We start from the raw sequence: 20,432 nt of genomic DNA on the forward strand, positions 1-20,432 counted from the left end.
CACCCAAAAGTATATGCATGCTTGAATAGCAGACCTTATGAGGGGACCGCCTCTCAACTGGATCCCCTGATAAACAAGGCCAAGCCAGGATATTCGTGGAGGCCTGAGCAGAAACCAGAAGTGGTTTGATTATCTTCTATGCAGGATCAGTTTTCTGCCTTCAGGGGGCTCTATATATTACATTATTAAAGAGAAGGCCAAAATGTATATATCAGTGTTTTCCAAGTAGTTTTTCCCAAGCATCCCCAGGGGTTCCGCAACATTTTATAACTTCCCACTTGAGGCACTTCATATTCCAAGTTATAATTGTTAATTAGTACAAATTTTTGCCTTTGAATTTTGTAATTGTTAAATAAATTACTTGTTACCAGGTTTTATTTTATTTGTTTGGCGGTTTTTTAAAATGTGTGTGAGGAGTAGGGAGAGGCCATTGGAGTTTTGCAGGCTATCATGACATGTTAGAGGGATTCCTCAATGAAAAAAAGGGTTGAAAAATCACCCATATATTTTTAATATGCTTCATTAAAAACATTTTGTGAAGGACTGCTATTCAACGATCTGTGAAACAGAGTCATAATTTACTGGTTTATAATGTACCAATGGGGAAATTCCCCTTCTCTCCACTCAGAATGCTTACCTATTAAGGTGTATGAAGACGATGGCCATTTCTTAATGATGATATAATTTTATGATAATTTTTGTCAGAAGTGGCATGCAACACTGCATGAAGGCCCGCCACACTTCTCCTCCACTCTCAGCTCATGGTCAGGATTTGTACTGGGCCGACTACTTGACAAATAGCTGTCTTGGCTCACTTTGATGAACTCTAGCAAGCAAGCCCCAACTCCACAGAAGGCCACTTCAGTTCACACCTTACATGCTTAGGTGTACACTTAAGATGTTGTAAGTGTACACCTAAAAGTTTACAGTCCGGTTGGAACAATCTCATATCATACAATACAGTGATCAAGGAGCTGATACTTCTGCACAAAGTACTGAATGGCCAACAAACACATGGTCTAGAAAGGGAGTATCCCAGCAACGTATTTGATGTCAGTCCTGCTAACTAGGGATTCCTATTTGTGTTACACTTTCTTCAACATTTACTGCATGGGATGAAAAGAGGGAGATAACATGGAATAATGTTTTCTTTTTCCATGGAAGAATAAATGGTAACTAGTGGGATTTGCAAGAGATGTTGCTGTTTATGTCTCCCTCCCCCTCATCAGCCCTGTATAGCACAGGGAGGTGTTTTGTTTTGTTTTTAACCCTCAATCATAACCCCACCTCAAGGACAGGGCTGATAGGGCTTGAGCAAGCCAATCCCTCTTATTCCTCTCCTCCAGTTTTCTTCCTCCTCCCCCCACCCCACCCCACCCCACCCCACCCCATGGACATGTCAACATTCTGTAAGCCCTGGGAGTTTGCAGGTCCTTGTCAGGGCATTTATGGGATTTTAAAAACACTCTTAATTTATGAATGTATATACTTCTACATACTTACAGAGTCCCCTGACTATGTAGAGACCACTATCTTAATTTTGGATCGTCCTCTTTCACTTCAAAATAGATAGGCACTCAGCTGCCCAAGTCTGCCATTAGAGGGACTGATACATTAGTCCTCTACCACTTTTTGTTTGAACGTGTAAACGTGTCACTTGAAAGACATAGAGATAGAGGGATAAAACAAGCAAGTGGGAAACAACTTCACCATTGTATAAAGTGCCTTCCATCCACCTCAAAGTGCTTACGTGTGGGGTATATCAGGGGAGGGCAGATTTCAGGCTTTTTGAAATCCACTTCAAATGGAGTTTTACTAGAACTTCAAGGTCCACCAGCTGGAGCCTGGTCCCAATTGGTGCTTTAGGGCAGAACCAATTACCTACTGAACCCCATGAGTCACACACTGAGATGATCTGCATATACAAATACAAATCTACATCTGATTTTCCACTCATCAGGGATTCTAACAGTCTGAAAATTGCTGTTGCTCAACAACTGGGAATTCAAGATCTTTGCCACTGTATTGCAAATCACCCAGAGTTCTACCAGTAGATTCTGTTCTTCCTCCTGCCCACACCTGGGGTATATGATATCGATATAAATAATGCCATGATGTTGGCATTTGCACCCTCTGTGTACATGGTGCTTTACAAATAAAAAGTTTGACAGGTTTGTGTATTTTGGGGGAATACTTCAAACACTATGAGTTTAGTATGTATGTGTGGTACACACACTAAAACTAGAAAGCAGGGGTGGGGGGTGTCCAGCCTAATCTGGCTCATAGAGGTTCCCCATCTGTCCTGCAGTGCTTCTTTGGGTTCTTCCAGGAGGTGTGGCTTGGCCAGTCACAGAGAGAACAGTGGGGATTCCCCCGCATGTCACTCAGACCAGTGATGCACATAGGATTCTCAGCATGGGAGGGGTGGGAGACTCAGCTGGTACTGGCTGAATCTGCCTATGCACTGCACACTGCCCCTCTGGGGAAGACAGATGAAGCCAGGGACTTTCCTTCATTGGGGAGGATGTGGTGATGGTGGCTTATTCCTTGGCCAAGTTGGTGCCTGGAGCACACTTCCAGCTGCCACCTTGGTCGGGGCAGCTTTGCCTGCACTGTACTTTCTGGCATTGGGAAGGACAGGTGAGAACAAAGCAAAGCCTTCCCCAGTCCAGGTGGTGTAGCAGCTGTTTTTGTTTTGGAAGAACGACACTGTGATAACAAGAATATATAAGGTCATGCCATTTAAAATATAATATCTGAATTGTACAGAAATGATGTGTTCTCAGGGCTGGCCCAAGACATTTTGCTGCATGAGGCAGAGCGGGAACTGGTATCCACTTCCCCAAGCCAAGACGTGTAGGACCCAAGGCCAGCCCAATTATTTTGGTACCCGAGGCAGAAAATCCCACACTCACCTCTCCTCCTCCCTGGCAGTAAAAATACAACAGGGATAAATGGGGGGGGGGAACACCTACCAATCTGTTGCCCTCTCATGAGACCACAGTTCAAAAATCCTTTGGGAGGGCACATCACCAGACTTTGTGGAAAGGGCAGATTCTGCAGCTGTGGATTCAGCTGTGGACAACGATGTCCACCGTGATCCCGTATGATACCTTTATTCATGCAAAACAAGCACGTGACGTTTCCACCAGTAAGTGGTAGAATTAGGATTTTCCGTTTTTTTTTTTCTTTTCTTTTTTTTTAAATAAAGTTTTCTTTCCACCGCCCGGTACGTTGCGTCGCCACTGATGGGGCTTTGCATGTTGGTGCATGAGGACCACTGGGAAGGACTACGATTCCCAGCTGTCCCCGGGGCGGGGGCGTGGATAAGGTCCGTAGGAGGTATCTGTGGAGAGGGGGCTTTGTGCTGCGGTGCGCGTTTGTCCGTCTGGTTCGTTGCGCTTTGTAGGCGCCGCGCGTGGTGGAGGCAGCGAACCCGGCGCTCGCTGCAGCCGAGCGTCAAGAGGCGACAGGCGAGGAGGAGGAGGACGACCGCTCCGCCCCAGCCATGCATCTCCTAGTCAGGACTGCTCGGCGTGGCGGCCGTGCAGCATGCAGGAGCTAAGATCCCGCGTCCCCCGTTAGCACCTCGAAGAAAGGCAGCCCGATTGTGCCGGGGAGGAGGCAGAGCGAGAGCATGACGCTGGAAGGAGAGCACTTCCACGGCCAGTCCTAGAGGGAGATCTCGAGCTGGGCGCCTCCGCCTCGCCTCGCCTCGCCGGTGTGCAGCTTGGGGGGGCTGTGCCTCAGTGTGTGTTGGGGGGGCGGTGAGTCGGGCTGGCGGCGGCCGGGGGGGCCCTGTGCGGAGAAGAGGGGCGGGAGGGAAAGGAATAACGGAGCGGCGAGCGACCCCACGGCGTGTGGCGCTGGTGGCGGCGGCGCTGCGGCGCGGAATCCCTGCCCGCGAGAGAGAGGGGGACGGATCTCGCACGCCCCCCTTCCCCGAGGAAGGGCCATCGCCATGGGCAATGCGGGGAGCATGGACTCTCAGCAGACGGACTTCAGGGCGCACAACATGCCGCTCAAGCTGCCGATGCCCGAGCCGGGGGAACTGGAGGAGAGGTTCGCCGTCGTTTTGGTGAGTAGGGACCGGGCGTGTTTGCCTTCTCCCCCATCCCGGGCAAGCGTGGCTCAGACAATCCAACGGAGACGGAAAGGGGGGGGGGAGGAGGGGACTTGCCTCGGTCGCCCCCCCTTCTTTCTCTTTTCTTTCCTCCTCAACCATGCTCGGAATGGGGCGTAAAAGGGCATGATTGAGAGGGAAAGAAAAAGGTTCCGGACTCTTTCATCCCGTCGAGCTCTTCAGCTCCGATTCGTTTGTTCTTTCCGGGGGGGACGGGCGCCTGCGGCTCGGAGTTGGACGGAGGGAGCCCAACTGCCTGGGAAGCAGCTGATCCATTGTTTGAAGGGAACGGGGCAACTGGCCGATGGCGTGTGCGGCAGGGGCAGTGGCTCTGTCGCGACTCCTGTGTTGATGGGTGTGAAAAGGAGCCGCGGAGAATGGGCTTCGCTTCGTAAAACCAATTGTCCCCACCCCGTAGTAAAACGAAAGACGCGGTCCCTGTGCGGTTTGCAACTGCGTTGTGTGATCCCGGGGAGATTCAGGCTCCGCAGTTAAAAGTTATTGCTGGGCAGGCGGTCATTCAGTTGCTTCTAGTGGTCCGTTCTAAACAGAGATCTGCATCTCATTTGCAACTATGGGTGCGGGAGGAGGGAAGAACTGTTGGGAAGCCTGGAGAGGCCGGAAAAATTACTGCCTTTGAATCAAAGTTGAAAGCTTGCACGTTTTTGGTGGTGATGGTCGTCTTTTTGTTGTTAAACCTGATCGGGCCGAGGGAGGCTTGAAAATGGGCATTTTCTCCACACCAGGGGCTTTTGCAGCCCGATCCTCTGCGCTGACTTACTCGGAAGTAAGCCCCCACTGATTTCAGTTTACTTGATCCTCAAGTAAATGTACATAGGATTGCAACTTGGACTAGCAATTTGATTGGTTTGGCGGCCTGGAAGCAAATTTTGGCCCTTCCTTGTCTTTATTTCTTAAATGATTTAATAAAACCCACCTCATTGCAGCTGTGTCTAGTTAGTTTTCAAGGCAAGCTGCAAACATTAGTTTCTGTGCGATGAAGACACTTTGGGACTTTAACTATGCTTTCATGGAATTTGGCACAAAGGAGCCAGATGGTGATCTCTTTCTAATTTGATCCAAATTCTTAATAGGTAGTGTAAGGTAAATGAATAGGATTTTGGCAGTATGATCATTTCCTCCTGTGATAGATACATTTGGTCCTAAATAGCTTTTAATAGAATGATTCTGCCCCACCTCCCTTGTGTGTTCTAATGGCTCTCAGTATTTAATAAAAAATCAAAGAAACCAGTTCATTGGTAGTGCCAGTTTCTGGTGGTACTGTCTGTGGATTTAGCTTGGAGGGTACAAAAACTATGCAGATCATGCCCATAAATTTAAGGAGATACATATAATACACAAGCAGCATGTGGACTATTATTTAAAGATGGAAGTGTTCGTAGTTTTGCAGTAATGGTGAAGGTTCTTTTAAATGGCTTTAGGAATCAGTCTGCATGTTTTCAAGAACTGAGGAATGATTTTTAAAAGTGCTGTGTAAGTTGTTTTGAGACAGCATGGGCTTTGCCATCAATAGCAATGTATCAGTTCTTGTTGCTTAACCTTTGGCATAATTTATTATGGAAATCAGCAATAGCAATAACACTTTTGGGGGGTCAAATGTGAGTGCATCATCCAGCCAAAAGCAATAATGTGCCTTGAAGGAACCAGACAGGATTGCATTTTCTCTTCGTTTGTACTTGCAGCACTCTTAATTTTGCAATTGTATCCTGCTAGATGGGGCCTTAAGTAATACAATATGCAAAAAAGGCAGTAATTAAGCATGTAACAAATAATTATTTCATTAAGTGAAAGCAGTAGTGAGATCATTTCAGTTTTGTCATGTGCTTGACAAGTAACCTCACCCTGTCTTAATACTGATATTTTCTTTCACTGTTCTAGAAGCTAATCTCAGTTTACAGCCTTGATGCATAAGTAGGTTATTTATTCCTTAGGGTGCAATACTATGCATGTTTAGACAGAAAAAAAAGTCTTACAACCACCAGCATGCCCTAGCCAGCCATGCTGGGAGTTGTAGGACTTTTTCTGTCTAAACATGCATAGGATTGTGCCTTTAATGTGTTAATATAGCAGTATTCCCCTATACATGTCTGCACAAGGGTAGTTTTTGCTGCCTCCATGGTTCTTCCCTTATCTGATCTGAATACTTGTATTGACTTCCACCCAAGTGACTGTTCCTGACAGCATAATTCCCTCTAATAGTGAACTTGGGTGGCTGAGTGCCTATCTATTCAGAAGTGAAATGGGGCCACCTAAAAAGAAGTTAGAGGTTTCTACATAATTATTAGCTATGCAGACAAGTTTGTAAAGGTGCAATCCTGTGCATGTTTAGACAGAAAAATGTCCTACAACCCCAGGATGCTAGCTGGGGAACGCTGAGAGTTGTAGGACTTTTGTCCGTCTAAACATGCACAGGATTGCACCCTTACAGTTTTCAGCGTGAGCGCAAAAGTTCAATATAGTATCATAAAATCAACAGTTAACAGTGAATGCAGTACTGGAATAATAAAACTGTCCTTTTTAATCTGCATGGAATTCTGTGAAGGAGGACAGTGGATTCTCCTAGTGAAAATTTTGTTTATTTACATAATTTTTAATTACATCATGTGCCTTCAGTATGCATTCAAGGACAGCAAACAAAGTAGTATGAAAAAAAGTATAATGTTAATAATAAAAAATGATGTTGTTGATATTATTATTAACAGCAACAAAAAGGCATACACACCTAAAGCAAGCTTAAAAAAGGCGATGGTCCATTCAAGTAAACAGTAAAATCAAATTGCTCTAAGCTAAAAATGGTAACATTTGGGACTTTTTAAAAGTCTGGGAAAACAGAAGCTCTTTTGCCTGGGGCCTAAACTATAGTAATGGCTGCTCTGGGTGGGCCTACCTGGAGAGGGCCTTCCAAAGGCAAGGAGCCATCTCTGTCCAGTCACCACCTGTTGCAGTGCAGACAGGAAAGGCATTCGAAGAAAGGACTCAGATGATAATCTGAATGGGTGGGTGGATTAATATGGGAGAAGGTGGTCCAACAGATATCTGCATCCTAAACTGTGTAGGGCTCTAAAGAGTAAGACCAGCACCTTGAAGGAGTGAGATATGTTCTGATTACACTGACTATCACGTGAATAAACTTCTTTAGGGAAGCACTGATATACCAGACAGTTAATCAGTTACATTAATATTCTGGGGATGCACCCATGACCTGTCTCCAGTTTCATTTCTCCATCCCCCTCTCCCTCAACTCCCATGCTAATACCAGTTAACTCTTCTTCTTTCTTCCTGGTGCCTGGCCTTGCTGAGAACCGGCATGGTGGTGGTATGAAATCTGCGGCATTTCACTGCTGGTCAAGTAGGAATTGTGACGTAGTTGCACAAATTCCGTGGCATTGCTTTGAATATATGGGGAAGCTGTCCTGTGCAGGATTTTTCTGTGTGGGTGTGTGTTCAGAAAATATTGCTTTATCAGGGCATATTTATCTAGAACAGGAGTGTTAGAAGTCCTGTTACTAATAGAAATGTTTCTTATTCGGTCTGTGTGGGTGACTGGTCCATCTCATAATCTGAGTGCTATCGCATATCCTGTTCAACTTGTGCTTAGAGCTGGCGTCAGCTTACCAGTAAAGAGAATCACTGTGCGCTATCCTAACAAAACAAATTCCAAAATCCTATTAGGTCTAATAAAGCTGTTACACAACTAAAAAATTGCAAAAAAAATGTGCCAGCTTTCAAGAAAAGCATCTTGCCTGATGAAGAGATCCAAAGAACTTGAAAGTGTGCACACTTTTATGATATTTTGGTTGGCTTAAGAAAGATTTTACACTAATACGCATTTTCGAATAAGGAAATAGAGCTGCCAGTTCTGAGTGGTATAGTACAGACATACAGTGTGAAGAGAACCTTCTTGGTAGCGGCTCCCTGATTGTGGAATTCTCTCCCCTATGAAGTCCGCCTTGCACCAATGTCTTTGTGGCACCAGGTTAAGACTTTCCTCTATTCTCAGAATTTGGCTGCATATGATAAGCCTTTTTATCAGATCCTAGGATTTTTTTTTTTGGTAAAAATTGTTTTATATTTTCGTATGTTAATAGTTTTACATTATGCTATTATATTGTATTTTTAGGGTTTTAATCTATGTGGTTTTAATCTCCTTTGACAATGTAAACCTTGTGGGTGAGCTTTAGAAAAATGAATGACCGTGAAGCTATCCAGTAGTCCAATTTATTTTTGTTTTTCTGTACTATATATGATATGCCAAAGCGCTAGTCTGGACAGTAAGAAAAGTTAGAGGATCTAAATTGAAAAATCATTATAGCACTATCCCAGATCCCCTGGGCAGATTCATGTGGACCTTTTACTTTTCATATTTGTATCTGAGAATTAACATTCATTTAGGGTGCAATCCTATGGGGATAGGCAGCCGCCTCCAAACTCGGAGGCGACTGCCTATCCAATGCAGGTCAGGAGAAGCACGGAGGAGATTGTCTCCTCTGCGCTTCTTCTGCCCTGTATTGGCGGCTAGACAGCCGATTTCGGCTGTCTAGCCACGGGCAGTCGGAGAGGGGGTGGCAGTGTCCGGACGACACCTAGGATGTGTCGTACCAGCATTTCCACCCTCCTCACCCTGCCCCCGGGAATGCCCCTTTTATGCTGCTCTGTGCTGCTCTTACGAGCACGGGGCCATTCTCAGGGAACCGATGTATCCTATGGCCGTCTAGCTGCTGACTAGCGGCCATAGGATTGCTCCCTTACTCTTTCCCAGGAGATGTTGTTTGTATCTTTTCCTGTTAATGATACCTGCGGAAGTCCTCTTCCTTTCAGACTAAATTAAGTTGTGTTTGAAGCCAGAAAGTAGCAGCAGCAGCAAAATCCTGCTTTCTTCTTTTTATTGTTATAGAATTTCAAAGAAACCAGTGGAAGATGCCAACTGCTCCAAAATCTTTATTTCCATTGACAAAAGGAAGAGAATTGTAGCTATTTCAGAGTGAAATTTTGGCATGTTTTGACACATTTTTTAATTATACATTCATTCCAATTATTAAATTATTTTTATTGTCAACTTCCAAATTTTTGAACCACCTGTTATACACCGGTTCTGCTTCCAGTAGATCTTTTGATCTAGTTATTTTCTTTCTTTAGCCCTGTTTTTTTTTTACTTTTTAAAGTTTCGTAGAATGATCTAGGAGTCTGCAAATTGCCATTTTCAGAAACTATTACAAACCTGTTGAGTGCACACAGGGCTTCATTTGAGCTAGGCTTCACTAGGGCTTAGCTCCAGAATTAGTTTTTAGTGCCTACTCTGCAGACCAATCTTCCCCAATCTGGCTTCTTTCAGATGTGTTGGACTGCAGCTCCCATATTTCCCAGCCAGCATGACCATGCCAGCTGGGAATTATGGGACTTGCAGTCCAACACATCTGGAGGGTGCCAGGTTGGGGAAGGCTGCTCTAGGCCATTTTGACCCATAATAAAGAAGGAAGCATTTGAGAATGTGCAGAGTGATATTCCATCACCATCAGGTCTCTAGACATCTGAAAGAGAGCTTCCAGTTTAGTCTCTGACCCATACATTTCATTTTAGAAATTAATCACGACGCAAACAGGGTATCTGTGGAATGTGCAGTAAAACATGCTCATTCTGCATCTGTGTTGAGCTATGCCTTAGCTAGACATACTGTACCTCATTGGAATTGGTGAGATTTACACATAGAACAGTGTTCCTCATCCTTCCTGATTTCATTACTGTAGGTTCTGCCAGGTGTCTCAGAAAAGTAATAAAAATGTAGTGACTGTGTATCAGGCTTGTGCAAGTTTGTGATCTGCCAAGTTAAACACAATTCACCAACCATATATAGTATATGGAAAGTCCTCTTTTTGTTTTGCTGTTTTTTCATAGACATAAGGCACCATCAGTGAGGCTGAGCCACACTGCTAAGCGTGTGAGACACATTCACCAGCTTTGGATGATTGCATAGGGGGAAGAAGCCATCGTGGCTTCTCCCCAAACCCTCATGCGTGCTGCATGTGTGACCACCATTGGCATAATTCCTCATGCAGCGGTGCAGGTTGGTGTGTTGTCTGAACACACTGGAGGTGGCTTTGTACGCACCCTACAACCCACGATATGCCACATGCCAGGTTTGAACAACGTGCCAGCTTGTGCTACAGTGTGTGGAATTATGCATATGGTGGTTGCGCGCGCAGCGGGTGTGTGGGGAGAAGGCACGATGATGTCTTCTCCCTATGCAATCATCCAGACATCCCCATTGATTTCAGCAGGAACAGTCTAACTATAGCAGGGATGGGCATCTTATGTCGGCGCTGATGAGTGTTGCAGTCTAACAACTTGTGGAGGGCTACAAGTTGCCCTTCCCTGAACTAAAGGCTGCTTTGGACTTAAATTGTTCATTTTTACATATTAAAGATAGGAGCTGGGAATGGCTGTGGTGTGTGTGTGTAATGTCAACAGTATGTGGCTGCATTGCACATAATGCTAAGCCAAAAATCCAAGTTTAGTAAGCAGGCAAGTTAAAAGACTAGTTTAATGTTGGTTTACGAATCCTGCCTTGTTTTGGAAACATTAGCCATGGTTCCTGATCTGCAAGTAACAGGAAGTTATGGTTAATTGTGGCTACCTGGTTAGTTTTGCCTGTGAAGGAGCAAACGGGATGCATGCACACAGATGCACCCTGCTTGCGCATAAATTTTTGATTTAGCATTACATGTGAATGTGGCTTATGTGTACTCTGCCAATCTTGTGTGTGTGAGTCAAGAATACATGCAGCCAGAATCTCAAAGCATCAGTAGATGTTATGAGGTTGCAGGTATTGGCTCTTCTCTTCCCCTTTCCTCTTTTTTTGTTTGCACGTTGAAGTTGAAAGTTGGGAGAAAGAGGATGCCTGAATCTTTCCTCGCTTCCTCTGCTTTGTGCGTAAAGAAGACTGGCTGGGACCTCAGAGGACAGAGCTGAAGCTGCAGTGCTTCCAGCAGGGTGGTCTTTTTCTCTGTTGTTAATAGCATTTCATGTTTATGGAGGAGGACACATGGGCAAAAGGAGGGAGCCAGGGCCGAGGCTACAGACAGGATTGTAGCCTAATGAGCTGTTGCTGACATAATTTGATCCTTGGCTCACACACTTGTGGTGATTCTAACAGGAAACATCCGTTTACCCTTCAGCCATGTTGTTTGATTGGGCAAATGGCTGTTCTATGTGAGGCTTCAGAAGGATGTAGCACAATACGTTTTGGAGAAGGAATAAAATATGTGTTAGATGTTGATGTGTACCACTGTTATTTGTTTTGTAAAAATGGAATCCATGGCCTCCCCACTCTGTTTTAGTGTGTGTACGTGTGTGTGTTTTAAACCATTCTGTTCTTGGGGCCAAAATAGACATTTTAAATCTGTATCTAACAGCTGTGTCTTGTTTTCATTTGTATTCTAGAGTAGGCATAGAGGCTCCAATATAGATCTTAAAAGTACCTCTACCCCATGATAGGGTCCTGATTCAGAGCACCCCGTGTACCTATTCTAGAGTAAACATGAAAAAAGATGTAGTTGCTAGATATGGATTTAAAGAAATGTCTGTTTCGGCCCTTATTCTGACATCTTACTGCAAGCATATGAAGATGCTTATTTAGTATCTGTGGGGAAACTAGAATTTTGCTGCTGTTCAGAAATCAGTGTCCCAATTAAATGATCAGTTCAAGGACTGGGAGTGTTGATGTATTCATGTCCCCTTTCCAGAACAGCTACCTCATTTAATTTAATGGATACAGCGGATTAGCTCGTGCATTGCTTTTCATACATAGTTTTGGGTGCTATATGACTTGGACCTACAAGCCTATGAACCAGTTTCCTACTTCCTGCACCATGAAAGTTGCTGTTTGGCAGAGTGAACTGCAGACATTTCAGAGTAAAGTATAAACACTTTCATAGTCCTTCTGATATGGTGTGAAGGTTTGAGGCCTACAGAGGCAAAAGAAAAGGTCAGACTCAGAGGCCTGGAGTTTCTGTTGGGAGGGGGTAACCTTGAGAAGAGTAGTTCCATTTCTCCAGTTAAGTTTCTGTTTCAGTTCCCTAGTTAAGTTTCATTTCTTCAGATTTGAAACAGTACTTTTGGTTAATGTGTTTTGTATTACTCAGCTCTGTTGTGTGTAAATACCTTTAGTTGTGATTTGCTAGCTTTAAATTGACCAGTAAACTGTTGTGGTTAAACTTGTGTCTAGAGTGTCAGTCACCCCACGTCTACAACCTAAACTCCACGTTACTGGAAAGGGGAAGGAAGGTGGGACTCCTAAGGAGGCAAAAGATCCTTAAGGAATTGCTCAGGGGATCCAGGTCATAAAGGGAACCTTGACAAATGGGTAGTTGGGTAATCCAGAAGAGTCAGTGCTATGACCACCATCCGCTATGTAGCTCCAAGTTCATTTTCTGCTCTCACAGTCAAGCAACCTGTTGGCATGGTGGGCTTCCAGATGGCTTCCTTGCCTCCCTACCAGAAGTTTATCCAGTGGCTGTTGGTGAGGTAGGAAGTCCTCTACTACCTTTGGATCAAGTGATCTACTCCAGGGAGAGGGAAGTGGGGCTTTAAAACACATACCTACCTGCAGGAATATTTTAGTTGTGAGTAGGAGTCAGACCCAGGTAACCTGATCCCTGGACTGGGCCCTGCTGGTTAACCTTAATCTTGCCTTCTAGCTCCCACAGTGTGCTGTCCCAGGTCCTGATGCTGGACTACTGCTGGGTGCTCCCTGCTATTTTCCACCTGTTAGTCAAGGCCTTCAACCCATCAACAGCAGCCTTCCCCAACCTGTGCCCTCCAGTTGTGTTGGACTGCAACTCCTGCCACCCCCAGGGAGCATGGTGACCCATTGGCTTGGGATGATTGGAGCTGTAGTCCAACACGTCTGGACTAACCTACAGGGACTGCAGTTCCTCTGCAGCCTTACCTCCCTGCCAATTGGTAATGGTTCCTCACTGGCTTTAAGTTGCAAACAGGAGAGCACCAACTACTGTTGTATTTGGCTTTTTGTGACCATGCATAGTATGTCTCCTGATTTGTTCTCTGCCTTGCTTTGCCAGTATGCCCTTCAACCAAAGGAACAGTGGCACTGGCTTTTGCTGCCTGCCTGGGTTACAGACTCCATTTTGGCCCATCATATCTGCTTCTGGTTGTCTGCAGTGTTGCCAGCATACCGAATCCATGGGTCAGATCAGTTACATCCATTGAGGTCATTGGGGACCCCATGTATTCAAGAGATATAGGGCAATGACACACAAGCAAAGCCTTGTGGTGTTGGTGGGATCCCTCTGGCTTATCAGTACTGGACAGCACTAGTGTTCTTTCTTTTTTTAAAGTACGCATTCCTATTTTCCCTAGGAAGGTGGTTTTAATTCCCTAACATGCAGTTCTTTTTGGTTGTCAGTTCGATCAATTATGCTGGAATAAAGTGAAGCCTCTATCAATACCTACTAGTCCTGATGCCTCTGTGCTACCTCCAGTAATTAGAGGCAGTAAGCCTGTATACATGGGTGGGAGGATGCTGTTGCACTCATGTCCTGCTTGCGGGTCTCCTGTCAACAGCTGGTTGGCCACTGTGTGAACAGAATGCTGGACTAGATGGACCCTTAGTCTGATCCCGCATGGCTCCTCTTATGTTCTTAAAGCTGGATGGCAGAAACACCACCAATTTGGATGGCTTTAAAAGGGGATTGAACAAATCTGCAGGAGGAGAAGGCTATTAATGGCTACTAGCCCTGATGGCTAGATGCTACCTCCAGTGTCACAGGCAGTGTGCCTGTGTACACCAGTTGCTAGGGAACATGGGTGGGAGGGTGCTGTTTCGCTCATGTCCTGCTTGTGGGTCCAGTTGACAGCTGATTGGCTACTGTGTGAACTGAATGCTGGACTAGATGGACCCATTGTCTGATCCAGCATTGCTCTTCTTATGTTCTTATGTTCAAGCTAAGCTGTAATCCGTAGCATATTTCATGAGGAGGAAAACTCATTGAAAGTGATGTGTTTTACTTTAGAGTAGATATGGTTAGGATGGTGCTGCACCTTGCACCTAAACTTGTATTTTTGTTTGTTTGTTTAAACTTACATAAATAGGCTTGTAAATATAATTATCATGTGTACTGGCAGCATTTTTATTGAAGCATCTGAAATTAAAACTTCATAGTTTGGTTGCTTTTACACTACAGCTGTAAAATGAATGCTAATTTCAAATGTATAGGCTAATGTGTTTGTGTGTGTATGTATATTTAGGTAGCATATTTCCATACCAAATAACTGACTTAATTTACGGGGTCTTTACAGTTGAAGGTTTGAACCCATTCTGTCAAGCTGCATGCATCACTTTCTCTTGCCTTCAGTGAGCTCAGAATAGCTTGGAAGAAAGTAACATGCTTGGCTTTAAAAAGATCCCAATGAAAAGGATTATTTTATGGTGCCAACATTAGGAAGGATGAATCCATACATCACAAATCATTCCTTTTGGAATATGTGTTTTGACAGAAGTTTAGAATAAAATCATGAGCTTTGGGGACCAGCTGATTTGTTCAGACAGGTCAGTCTATGCTGATTTGTTCAGGCAGGTCAGTCTATGCTGATTCATGAGGGCTTAAGCACTGGACACACGAAACCAAAGGTTTTCACTTACCTTTTCAGTTACCTTCTCATTTCAGATCGCACAGATAAAGGTGGCGTATCTGTGTGATCTTGAACAGAAAAACGTTTGGAGGGGAAGGAATTAAGCACATCCTTCCTTCCTTCTGTTGTTCCAACCAAACTTGCAGCTTCTTGTGCCTGCTTTTAAAAAATTCGAGATATTGTTATGAGTCTGCCAGGTAATGTAAAGTTTGACTTTAACTATACATTGAGGGATTGTAGAAGTGAAAAGGATTTCCCCAAACACTGTATCTTGTGGGAAAATGGCTTGAGATAGCTTTCCCACACTGAAAGGACAGAAGCATTTCTTAATTGTAAAGGTAATAATTAAGTAGTATTTGTTGATACACATTTATTTGACTTGGAGCCATTACAAGCTAATTGTGTATTCTGACCTTTTTGTTTTACTTGTGATAACTTAAACAGTGTGTGAAGAAAAGATTTTCTTTCCAGAAGTACACACTTATATGCATCCTGATTTTTTTTTAAAAAAACAAACATATGCAGCTCTGCATTTATACTGTAGTTAATATTTAATACTACTTTAATTTTTGTAGTTTACTCTAGAAGCTGTACATCAGGGGTGGGCAACATGTAGGCCAAAACGTCTGGAGGGCCACAAGCCCCATCATCCTTGACTATTGGCTATGTTGGCTGGGACTGATGGGAGTTGGAGTCCAACAACATATAGAGGGCCATAGCTTCCCCATCCCTGCAGAACATAATTTGAGAAGCCACGGAGTGAATGTATAACTTTTTTAAAGACATGAATTACTTGTAAGAATTAGTTTCCTGTATTAAGCTTTATACTGAAAAGTTGAAAAAAATACTGTGAATTGTGTACTGCTGCAGTAAATCTTTATGGAGTCATTGTTCCTGTTTTCTTTCTTTCTCTCTCTCTCTCTCTCTCTTTGCATTGCTCCCACTGTTCCCCAGGGACTGAATTTTCTTTTATTTCAGCCAGTTGGATTCTGCCTTTGTGGTATAAGTGTTGACTTTATAACCAGGTTCAGACGACATGTCATGGTGGCTTGTCGTAGGGCTAAGTGGAATATGCAATCCCTGCTTGGGGTTTTTTGTGTCATGCAAACCCAGCAAACATGGGTTATGCGAGGGTTAAACAACTCTCACATAACCCTGAAACACACCATACGCTGCAGCCTCACAGTGAGTTAAATAACTCATGATGGGCTGTCGTGTTGTGCAAACAGCCCCGCTGGGAGTGAGAGACTTACCACTGAGCTTCTGATCTGATTCTGGGTTGCGGCCAAACTGTGATTTGAGCAGACCATAGTTTGTAGTATTCAGATGCTATGGCAAACTATGGTTTGCCACTAGTTAGAAGCAGAAGCTTCTAATCTTCTCCCCTTGTGTCTGGAGGAAAGAGTATGTAAGCTTAAGGTTTATGATTACTCATTTCTGGTCCTCCAAACCATGATGCCCTATGGTTGCATTGAAAAGTCATGTCCATGATTCTCCAGATCATGGTTTGGAAGATTGAGAATGAGCTGTGTTCATACAGTCACTTCTCCCTTTCCCCTTTCCTCCTTTCTTTGTTCACCAGGTTTAGTAGAACACTTCCTGGTTTGATCAAGCCACAGTTTTCTGTTATGCCTGAGTAGTTATGAAATGGTTTGAGTGAGCCCTACAAGCCAGGACTGCAAACCACAGTTTGATTTTGGCTTGCAGGGCTCACTCAAAGCACAAAGTTCAGTCATAACTGAAAACTGTGGCTTGATAATACCAGGTAGTGTTATGTTAGCTCACAGGTGCAGAGCCTCAGGCCCAGGGACCAATTCCAGATGGCCACACCCCCTTTCTCCTGGCCCTACTCTTTCCCCTGACCACCGATTAATTGGTGGTTTCTGGCCTTTGTGCAGTTTTTTCCCCACCCTAAAAAGTTGAAATGCCTCTCCTAAGCCTTAGTTACTGGCTGTAAGAGCTTTACACTAAAAGATAATGGCTTTTTGGTCCCACTCTTTTTGCCTTTGGCTCCGCCCACCACTGGAATGTGCCTCCCTCCCAGCTTTTCAGAAATAGAATTCAGCCTTCAGGCTGAAAGAGGCTATGTGTGCACAGTGAGGAGGAAAGGGGAGTAGGGAGAAAGGAGTGCATGAACATACAGGACCAAACCATGGTTTGGTGGACCAGAAATATGACATCCGAATGCAGCCAGTATGTGCCATGAATGATCTTTGTATTGTTTCCTAAATTTCACAGCCATGCAGACCAGAACTGGGAACTTTAAAACAAATGCTGGGATCCTCGGGTTTCTGAATTAGGGCATAGCATTCCTCATCTGGCTAGGATCTTTGTTTTTGCTTTTCTCTACAATGTTCCCACTTGTTCCATTCAGAATTCTCCCACTCGTCTAATCCTGTTAGTGGCTGCAATCTGATGAAATTCAACAACAAAACTGATGGGATGAATTGAGTATGCTATTACTATAGCAACAATTTTTCATCATTGTTTGATTTTTTAAAAAAAGTGGTTTCTGTATACAATATGCTTGCTAATCTGTCTGAATATTGTAATGACTGTCATTCACATGTAGACTTTTGGCCACAAATAGGTTGTTGTTGTTGTTCAGTCGTTAAGTTGTGTCCGACTCTTCGTGACCCCATGGACCATAGCACGCCAGGCCTTCCTGTCCTCCACTCTCTCCCGAAGCGTGCGCAAGTTCATATTCATTGCATTCGTGATGCTATCTAGCCATCTCATCCTCTGCCGTCCCCTTCTCCTTTTGCCATCAGTCTTTCTCAGCATCAGGGTCTTTTCCAGGGAGTTTTCTCTTCGCATTAGGTGGCCAAAATATTTGAGCTTCAGTTTCAGTATCTGTCCTTCCAATGTACAGTCAGGGTTGATTTCCTTTAGGATGGACTGATTGGACCTCCTTGCAGTCCAGGGGACTCGTAAGAGTCTTCTCCAGCACCACAGTTCGATAGCATCAATTCTTCAGCGCTCAGCCTTCCTTCTAGTCCAGCTCTCACAGCCATACGTTACTACTGGGAAAACCATAGCTTTGATTATATGAACCTTTATCGACAAGGTGATGTCTCTGCTTCTTAGTATACTGTCTAGGTTTGCCATAGCTTTCCTCCCAAGGAGCAAGCGTCTTTTAATTTCATGGCTACAGTCACCATCTGCGGTGATCTTGGAGCCCAAGAAAATAAAATCTGTCACTGCTTCCATTTCTCCCCCTTCTATATGGCAGGAAGTGATGGGGCCAGATGCCATGATCTTAGTTTTGTTAATGTTGAGTTTCAAACCAGCTTTTGCACTCTCCACTTTCACCCTCAACAAGAGGCTCTTTAGATCCTCTTTGCTTTCTGCCATTAGGGTGGTATTATCTGCGTATCTGAGGTTGTTGATAATTCTCCTGGTATTCTTAATTCCGACCTGTGATTCATCCAACCCGGCATTCCTCATGATGTACTCTGCATATAAGTTAAATAAGCAGGGCGATAATATGCAGCCTTGTCGTACTCCTTTCCCAATTTTGAACCACTCGGTTGTTCTATGTCTGGTTCTGACTGTTGCTTCTCGACCCTCGTACAGGTTTCTCAGGAGACAGGTAAGGTGGTCTGGTACTCCCATCTCTTTCAGAATTTGCCACAGTTTGTTGTGATCCACACAATCAAAGGCTTTAGCGTAGTCAATTAAGCAGAAATAGACGTTTTTCTGGATTTCTCTTGCTTTCTCCATGATGCAGCGAATGTTGGCGATTTGATCTCTAGTTCCTCTGCCTCTTCGGAACCCAGCTTGTACTTCCGGTAGTTCTCGGTTCACATACTGCTGAAGCCTGGCTTGTAGGATTTTGAGCATCACCTTGCTGGCATGTGAAATGAGCGCAATTCTACGGTAGTTTGAACACTCTTTGGCATTGCCCTTCTTTGGAATTGGAATGTAAACTGACCTTTTCCAGTCTTGTGGCCACTGTTGAGTGTTCCAAATGTGTTGGCATATTGAATGCAGCACTTTAACAGCAGCATCTTTTAGGATTTTAAGTAGCTCAGGTGGAATACTGTAATCTCCGCTAGCTTTGTTGTTACTAATGCTTCCTAAGGCCCACTTGACTTCACTCTCGAGGATGTCCGGCTCAAGTTCACTGGCCGCACTCTCATGGCTATCAGGGACATTCAGATCTTTCCTGTATAGTTCTTCTGTGTATTCTTTCCACCTCTTCTTAATCTCATCTGCTTCTGTTAGGTCCCTGCCTTCTTTGTCCTTTATCATGCCCGTCTTTGCACAAAACGTTCCCTTGAGATCTCCGATTTTCTTGAAAAGATCTCTAGTCCTTCCCATTCTATTGTTTTCCTCGATTTCTTTGCATTGTTCATTTAAGAAGGCCTTCTTGTCTCTCCTTGCTATTCTCTGGAACTCTGCATTCAGTTGGATATATCTTCCCCTTTCTCTTTTGCTTTTTGCTTCCCTTCTTTCCTCAGCTACTTGTAAAGCCTCCTCAGACAGCCACTTTGCTTTCTTGCATTTTTTTTTCTTTGGGATGGATTGAGTTGCTGCCTCCTGAACAATGTTACGGACCTCCATCCATAGTTCCTCAGGTCTATCAGGTCTAATCCCTTAAATCTATTCCTCACCTCCACTGTATATTCATAAAAGGTAAAGGTAAAGGTGTCCCCAACCAGTCGTGTCCGACTCTAGGGTGTGATGATTTAGGTCATACCTGAATGGTTTAGTGGTTTTTCCTACGTTCTTCAATTTAAGCCGGAATTTTGCAACAAGAAGGTCATGATCTGAGCCACAGTCAGCTCCAGGTCTTGTTTTTTCTGACTGTACAGAGCTTCTCCATCTTTGGCTGCAAAGGACATAATCAGTCTGATTTCGATATTGATCATCTGGTGATGTCCATGTGTAGAGTCGCCTCTTGTGCCGTTGGAAAAGAGTGTTTGCTATGATCAGCGTGTTCTCTTGGCAAAACTCTATTAGCCTTTGTCCTGCTTCATTTTGTACACCAAGGCCATGCTTGCCTGTTATCCCGGTGATTTCTTGACTTCCTACTTTAGCATTCCAATCCCCTATGATGAAAAGGACATCTTTTTTTGGTGTTAGTTCTAGAAAGTGTTGTAAGTCTTCATAGAACCGATCAACCTCAGCTTCTTCGGCCTCAGTGGTTGGGGCATAGACTTGAATTACTGTGATGTTGAATGGTTTGCCTTGGATTCGTACTGAGATCATTCTATCATTTTTGAGATTGTACCCCAGTACTGCTTTTCCCACTCTTTTGTTGACTATGAGTGCTACTCCATTTCTTCTAAGGGATTCTTGCCCACAGTAGTAGATATGATGGTCACCTGAATTAAATTCGCCCATGCTTATCCATTTTAGTTCGCTGATTCCCAAGATGTCGATGTTCAATCTTGCCATCTCATGTCTGACCACCTCCAGCTTACCTTGATTCATTGATCTGACATTCCAGGTTCCTAAACAATATTGTTCTTTACAGCATCGGATTTTCTTTTCACCACCAGACACATCCACAGCTGAATGTCAGCTAGTCTGTGTTATTTCAACTGCTAGGCAGAAGTCATAGCTCAGTAGTAGGGCATGAAAGTCCCAAGGTTCACTCTATAGCAGGTAAATGATCTCATTTAGCATAAATGGG

At 44.1% G+C, this 20,432-nt stretch overlaps 1 protein-coding gene across 4 annotated transcripts in view; it reads left to right on the forward strand.

The window, feature by feature from the left end:
- Positions 1 to 3,313: 3,313 nt before the first annotated feature.
- FMNL2 (formin like 2) overlaps positions 3,314 to 20,432 on the forward strand; it is a 274,316-nt gene continuing 257,197 nt past the window's right edge. For all 4 annotated transcript variants that reach the window (XM_084810848.1, XM_084810856.1, XM_084810840.1 and 1 more), the window contains exon 1: positions 3,314 to 4,078. In XM_084810848.1, coding sequence (XP_084666974.1) covers positions 3,962 to 4,078 — 117 coding nt within the window. In that variant the 5' untranslated portion in view covers positions 3,314 to 3,961. The remainder of the gene's footprint in view (positions 4,079 to 20,432) is intronic.

The sequence above is a fragment of the Heloderma suspectum genome, chromosome 1 (assembly GCF_057233095.1).
Source record: "Heloderma suspectum isolate Gila_16-S chromosome 1, 16-S_ref, whole genome shotgun sequence".
NCBI classification, from domain to species: Eukaryota; Metazoa; Chordata; class Lepidosauria; order Squamata; family Helodermatidae; genus Heloderma; species Heloderma suspectum.